The following is a 7,239-nucleotide window of genomic DNA, read 5'->3' on the forward strand; positions in this document are numbered from 1 at the left end:
AGTTAGTGATGACTTCCCTGTATTCCAAATCGTTCCCCTGCAATACACATCCAACAATGCCTGTATCGTCAGAGAACATCTGGAGGTGGCAGCTGGATGTGTTGTGTCTGAAGTCTGATGTGTAGAGGGTGAAGAGGAAAGGAGAGCGTACAGTACCCTGCGGAGCACCGGTGCTGCAAACTGCCACATCCCACACAGTCCTGAAGCCTCACATACTGTGGTCTGTTGGTGAGGTAGTCGATGGTCCATGCAGCTAGGTGACAGTCTACTCTGGACTTTCCAGCTCCCCCCTCAGATGGCTGGATTGTGTTGAAAGCACTGGAGAAGTCAAAAAACACGATCCTCACTGTGCTAGCAGTCCTCTCCAGGTGGGAAAGAGAGTGATGGAGCAGGTAGATGATAGTGTCTTCCACACCAATGCCTGGTTGGTATGCGAACTGTAGGGGGTCCAGCTCGCTGCTTACCAGGTGATGAAGATGGTTAAATATAATCCTCTCCAGTGTCTTCATCAGGTGGGAAGTTAAGGCTACCAGCCTGAAGTTGTTGGGCTCCCTGGGGTGCACAGTCTTTGGCACTGGAACCACACAGGAAGTTTTCCACAGGGCAGGAACTCTCTCCAGACTGAGGCTCATGTTGTAGATGTGCTGAACGACTCCACAGAGCTGATCTGCACAGTCCCTGAGCAGTCTGGAGCTTCAGTACCCTTCCTCATCTTCATCCTTTTGAGCTCCTTCACCTGATCTGTTGTAATTGAGAGTCCAGATGGGGAGCTGGGGGGTGGCTCCTGTTTGTGACGTGGGGAGCTGGGTCAGTGGTCTGTGAAGTGGATTAGAGGGGGGTGAAGTGGTGTGAGGTTGGAGCTGCCAGTTTCAGGGATGCACTGGGGTTTGGGGAGGCAACAGGGGTAGAATCATACCTGTTAAAAAACAGGTTCAGCTCATTTGCCCATTCCCGGTCTCCAAATTCTGGGCCCCTGCCATTGTCGCTGCTGTGTCCTGAGATGGTTTTCAGGCTCCGCCAAACCTCTCTGACATTGTTCCCCTGCAGGCGATCCTCCAGCTTCCTCTTGTAGCTCTCCTTGCCTTTCCTGATCTCTCTTTTCAGCTCCCTCTGCACCCTCTTCAAGTCAGTTCTATCCCCAGACTTAAAAACCCTTTTCTTCTCGTTCAGTAGGGTTTTCAGTTCAGAGGACATCCAGGGTTTGTTATTTGGGAAACACCGTACTTTCCTGGTCGGCACAGTGTTGTCCACACAAAAGTTAATGTAGTTTGTGATGCATGTAGTCAAACTGTCAATGTCCTCACCATGAGGACCGCACAACACTTCCCAGTCGGTGGTGTCAAAACAGTCCCTCAGTGCCACACTGGACTCATCTGACCATGTCTTCACATACCTGATGGTTGGCTGTTGTTTACTCACCCAAGGGTATGTAAGTGGGGGGAGGGGTGAAGAGCTGTAAGCATCCTTGGTGTTGGCATACAGTAAGTCTTGCATGCTGCTGCCGCGTCGGCAGGGGGGGGGTGTACACAGTCATCGCAATGACATGCGAGAACTCCCTTGGGAGGTCATCCAGCCGAATGCTAACAGCTGGCAGCTCGATGTCTCTTGTGCAGCGCTGCTCCTTTACACTAATATGTGCTGGATTACACCATCTGGGTCCATTTTAGTATATTTCAGCTGCTGTCAGTACATTTCACTGTGTATATTTTATTCTGTTGATACATTCCACTGGTATATTTTATTGTTTAGTATATTTTTATTGTCTTAGTATATTTTCATTCTGGTATATTTTTAATTGCATTTACAAATATTTTTATTGCATGTTGGTTTATTTTATTGTAGTTATCTTAATTTTATTCGTTCTAATCTTTCTTATTATCTTGTTTCTAACATGGGGGTTGCAATGCAAATTTCATTGACATGTCATGCTCAATGACAATGAAGAATCTTGAATCTTATGAACAATGACAACACTAGAAAGACACTAATAAAAAACGTGGCTTGACAATGACAACTCTTGATTAACACTTACATAGACTGTGGCATGACAAGAACACACTTACATGGGCTGTGGAATGACAAGAGACAAAGGCAAAACTAGAAACAAACTTACATGGACGGTGGGAAGGCTAGTAAACATGGACAATACAAAAGATGCAGGACAAACATTTGCAAGAATGCAGGAAAAGCAAGAACAAAGACAAACCAAGAGGCACGGACAAGAACAAAGATAATACAACAAAAAACACTCACTAGTGACATAGGGCTATGGCATGGACTCTCAGGCAGCAAGGGTAACACAGACAACACTGACGCTGGACAAACACAAGATTCTTGGCATGGGAACAAAGACAAATCTAGAAAACACTTTCATGAGCATGGCATCGCTAAGGAACATAGACAACACTTAGATGACACTGGACAACACTTACTCAAAGAACAAAGACAAGACTAGGGAAAATACTCACAAGATAGCTGACATGACATAGGGAGGTAACGCATACAACACTAACTGATGCTGAACAAAAACTTACATGAAGCATGGACTGGACATGAACAAAGACAACACAAAGGAATACACTTACTAATGGGCATTGGCAAAGACAAGGGTTTTTCAGGCAATGGCGGGTAACGTAGACAACGACCTGACAAAGACTGGGGGGAAGACACGGACTTAAATACACAAGAGAGGACAACTAATGACACACAGGTGAAACAGATTAGACAATCACACGGGCGGGAAAACACAGGAAGTAAATCAACCAAAGAAACATAACTTGAACCTTCAAAATAAAACAAGACGTGACAAAAACAGACTATGATAACACAAAGGAAGAATCATCAACATAAAACAGGCGTGACAAACATGGATCATGATAGAACAAAAGAAAACCAACATAAAATGGACGTGGCAAGCACAGATCATGACAGATACATGATGAACACTCTGATGAATTTACTTACTGTGAGTCAAAGGGTTTCTCCCTGGGAGTGAGAATATCGCTGTGAGTGTTTTAACTCCATGCCACCCTGTAAAAAGATGACATCATTAATTTGCAGCTTCATGCTCTAATCTCATCAAAGAGGATTTGTTTGAACAAAGTTTTCCTTGTCAGGACTGTTTCTGCACTTACCAGCAGCTTTAACACCCATGATAGAAGACTGTCTTTCTGTTTGCTTTGGCGTTTGATGATCAGCTGCTAAAGTAGATGTTGTGTCTGCAAATGCTTCACAGCTGACATGTTCTCCATTGTTCTCCTTTACGACTTGACCCAAACGTGTTAACAGCTCTGGAAGGTCAACATTCTTCTGCCACAGAAACCTGTAGCGACACTGTCTGATCATGTCCTTTAATGGAGGATGTTGCTGATACTTTTCCATCAAACCTGGACTCTCCTCTCTGGGTGTTGATATCAGCACCAGTGATTGATCAAATGATTGATCACTGAAGAGTTGAAGGAAGCTGCAGAGCCTCTGTTTGTGTTGCTCAGTGAAGTCTTCAGGCTGCAGAACCAGCAGGAACACATGAGGTCCAGGATCAGAGAGTCTCACACAGTTTTCTATCAACTCTGTCAGTTTGTGTTCAGAGATGTTTGGATGCAGCAGATCAGGTGTGTTGATGAGAACTATTTCTTTGTCCTTTAACTGTCCTCTGACTCTCAGACCGCGGTCTGGTTCTCCCTCAGTGTTGAACACAGTCTGTCCCAGTATGAAGTTCCCCACTGAACTCCTCTGAGACCAGCTGTTCCCCAGCAGAACAACCCTCAGCTCAGACACTGTGAAAGACAAAGATTTAGAAAAGGCAACAAAACACTGACTTGCATTGATTCATTTATAGTTTCATTGCTGTTTGACTTCAGGTTTAGTTGCTTACTGACAGACTGAACCTACAAAATACTGTAAACTCAGATATTCTGAAATAGCAGGATAACACAGTTCAGTTTGACTCACTGTCGGGTATCAGGAAAGGAAAGCTTCTCCCGCGCTTCAGTGGAGGCCGATCTGTGAATGTAAGAACACAGCATTCAATTAGTTATTTATATGATCACATGTAATCTACAGTAGATCTTCTTATGACAGGAACACTGTCATCTAGAACTCTGGACCAGATCTGAAACAAACACATGGAAAACCTGCCAGAACCAAACATCCACCAGGAAGAGACGCAATCTGAAAGTCCAGGATGTGGTGGACCTGAACAGACCCAAACAGAGAGACGACACCAACACTGGCAGCAGCGTGACGATCCACCGACAAGCAGCCGAGATGGAAACGAGCAGCAACACGTCTGATTCAAAAACACATCCTGCAGCCACGATGATGATGAAGATGATGATAATGATGACGACGATGACACACCGTGTGATGAGAGTGAGTCCACTTTGATCCACTAAGGTATCTGACATATTGACACACAGACCTGAGACCTGCTGCAATACAACCAGACTGAATGCAACTGTGATCCAGCTCGACTCGAGTCACTTGGTTGGACATCAGGTAATCTGAACTGATCTCCTTCTCCTTTCTGTACTTTTTCATGTCATCATAATGTTTCAGGACGGTTATTATCACAGTTATAGAACACAGAACTCTTAAATACTCAATTCTGATTGGTCAATCGCCAAAATTCAGCTGTGTTTATTTCTCAATAAACGAGCGGCTGCTCAGGAATTCCTAACAGTCATAGACTAAAGGGGGCAAACCCTTAATGTACCAAGCTCAATAACAAATCACCAGCTGATTTGAGAGGCAAAATATGGACCATTTTCCGGACTTTACTTTTAATTTGTTTGGAGAGGACAAAACACTTGATGTTTGGCTGGAGAATGACATGTCCCCAGCAAAAAAGACAAGAAAAGAACAACGCTGGACCAACAGGAGAAGCGATATTAAGGCACAAGAGACTTGAGGACACAGAGATTGACTCAATGAAAAAAAAAAACAGCATGGGCGAACAATGTGCTAAAAGACTGGTAAGTGAAGACAAAACTGGAGACAGATGTTTTAATGTATGACGCTGAACGCCAAAATCAGCTGCTGCGGGACTTTTATCCATCAGAACAAAATAATAGAAACCAAACTCTGTCTCCAGCTACGTCTCTCTCAGGTCTGGGATGTCCCGTCACTTCTCCACGTTTGACATGATTTCTCTGAATATCTGTAAAGAAATAAGTTTTCCTGCCTGCCAGCCTGAGCACAGTGAAAGGCGGTTGCTAGGCAACGTACGTGTTTTACTTTCAGAGCCACTGTGCAGTGAGAGCGGTGACAGACGAGAGTAGGCTCATTTTATATCAATAAAATGTCATGTCACGATCTCTGTCTGTTATTTAGTGCTCACATCTGTCTCTCTCTCTCTCTGCCTACAATACATGAGTAGGGGCGGAGCTTATCTCCTCAGGAGAGAAACCGATTACACACACCTGACACTAATCAGCCCATCAGCGCTTGCTTCTTAAGCCCGGACCAAACACTCCTCCAGTGCCAGATTATTCCCTCATGTTTCCCACACATTGTTTTGCTCCTGAGGAGAATCTAGCCACGCTTCCTGAACATTGTTGTTTCAAGAGTTTATCTTTCTGAGTTTCTGTCTAGGTTTTGGTTACTACTTTGTAAGTACTTTTTTCCCCTTTTGGGTGTTTTTATGTTTTCGCAAGCTCTTTAAGTTGTTACTTTTTCCGTTTAGTGTTCTTAGTTGCACTTTGTTATTGTTAAATATTTTTGTTTCTCACTCTGCATCTGGGTCCTGGTTCTCATTGCTCAAGCCATAACAGAATAATCTGGCCAGCAATGGACCCAGCAGAGATGGCAGAACTGAGACAAACACTCAACGATCAAGCAGCCATGATTTCCCACCACAAGTCCTCCCTCTGCCAGACGAGGGTTCAACTCCAGCAGCTCTCCAACGGCATAACGCGACTGAGCACTCAGCTGACAGCTCTGCACACCCAACTTTCCCGAGCACCACCTCAGCCCCACTGGCCAGAGAACCATACATCCCGATCCCAGCCAGGTATTCAGGGGATTTAGGGACCTGCTCACAGTTCTTACACCACTGCTCCTTAGTTTTTAGCCAGCAGCCAGCTACAAATGCCACCTCACAGTCCAGGGTAGCCTTCGTCATGAGTTTACTCACCGGCCAGGCAGCAGCCTGGGCCCTAGCCATCTCCAACCAGTCAGTTAAACGATTACCACCACAGAGGCCATGAAGAGGGTTTTCAATCATCCTGTTAAGGGCAGACAGGCGGCCGGACAGTTACTCGACCTCATCCAAGGTAACTAGCCAGTCTCCCCAGCCGAACGGCAGAGGAGGATGTGTGAGAAGCTCTGCCTATACTGTGGTCAACAGGGACACTTCCTCAACCGCTGCCCAGAAAAGCCAAAAGACCAGGCTCACCAGTAGGCAGGGGGACTCTGGGGAGCCGCATCTCTGCTACCTCCTCGTTGCTCATCCACCTATCAGGTACAATCCACAAACACTCACACTTGTTCCCAGTCCAGGTGTTGGTGGACTTGGGAGCAGATGATAATTTCATCGACTCAGCTGTTGTAGAGAAACATCATCTCCCGGTCTATAAATTGGTTACCCCTAAAGAGATTCATGCCGCAGACGGCAAACTGCTGGAGCTAGTCACCCATATATCTGAGCCTCTCAAACTGGTTGTGTCGAAAAATCATCATGAGCACCTCAAGTTTTTTGTTATCCCACCTCTCACCCCTCTCATTCTGGGTAATCCATGGCTCAAGACACACAACCCTCTGGGGGGACTGGGGGATGGCCACCATCCGCAACTGGAGCCAGCATTGCCATGCCCACTGCCTCCAGTCAGCGGTGTTGACCAGGACCTGTGGCCCCACCCAGAGGTCTCCAGAGGTAATCGATTTATCGAACATTCCCCCAGAGTATCATGACCTACAGGAAGTCTTCAGTAAATCCTCTGCCAGCACCTTGCCACCCCATAGATCATACAACTGTGCCATGGACCTGCTCCCTGGATCCCTGGATGAAGCGATTGTATAACCTCTCTAAACCCTAGCGGGAGGCCATGGCAAAATACAGTAATGACTCTTAAGCGGCTGGCCTTATCCGGCCATCCTCCTCTCAGGTAGGGGCCAGATTCTTTTTTGTAGGGAAGAAAGATAAGACTCTCCGTCCATGACTACACCGGTTTGAATGAAATCACCATAAAAAACAAGTACCCTCTCCCCTTCTGAGACTCCGCCTTTAGCACACTGCACGAA

The 7,239-nt window shown here is 45.9% G+C and overlaps 1 protein-coding gene across 1 annotated transcript; it reads right to left on the reverse strand.

Annotated features, from left to right (window-relative positions):
- Positions 1-628: 628 nt before the first annotated feature.
- LOC121606290 (GTPase IMAP family member 5-like) lies at positions 629-6,163 on the reverse strand. Its single transcript, XM_041936505.1, has 5 exons — positions 5,951-6,163; positions 4,134-4,194; positions 3,952-4,002; positions 3,135-3,776; positions 629-741 (listed from the first exon to the last, which is right to left on the reverse strand). Exons 1-5 carry the CDS (start codon positions 6,161-6,163, stop codon positions 629-631), a joined length of 1,080 nt encoding a protein of 359 aa, XP_041792439.1.
- Positions 6,164-7,239: the final 1,076 nt, after the last annotated feature.

The sequence above is a fragment of the Chelmon rostratus genome, chromosome 5 (genome assembly GCF_017976325.1).
Source record: "Chelmon rostratus isolate fCheRos1 chromosome 5, fCheRos1.pri, whole genome shotgun sequence".
Taxonomy (NCBI): domain Eukaryota; kingdom Metazoa; phylum Chordata; class Actinopteri; order Chaetodontiformes; family Chaetodontidae; genus Chelmon; species Chelmon rostratus.

Excerpts from the sequence above, each read along its gene's own strand:
- LOC121606290 (XM_041936505.1), bottom strand. The coding sequence starts at position 6,163 with ATGGCTAGGGCCCAGGCTGCTGCCTGGCCGGTGAGTAAACTCATGACG. Across the intron at positions 4,195-5,950 it reads CTGAGGTGGTGCTCGGGAAA|GTCCACCACATCCTGGACTT; the intron begins GTTGGGTGTGCA and ends GGGTCTGTTCAG. Across the intron at positions 4,003-4,133 it reads TGGATGTTTGGTTCTGGCAG|ATCGGCCTCCACTGAAGCGC; the intron begins GTTTTCCATGTG and ends TTACATTCACAG.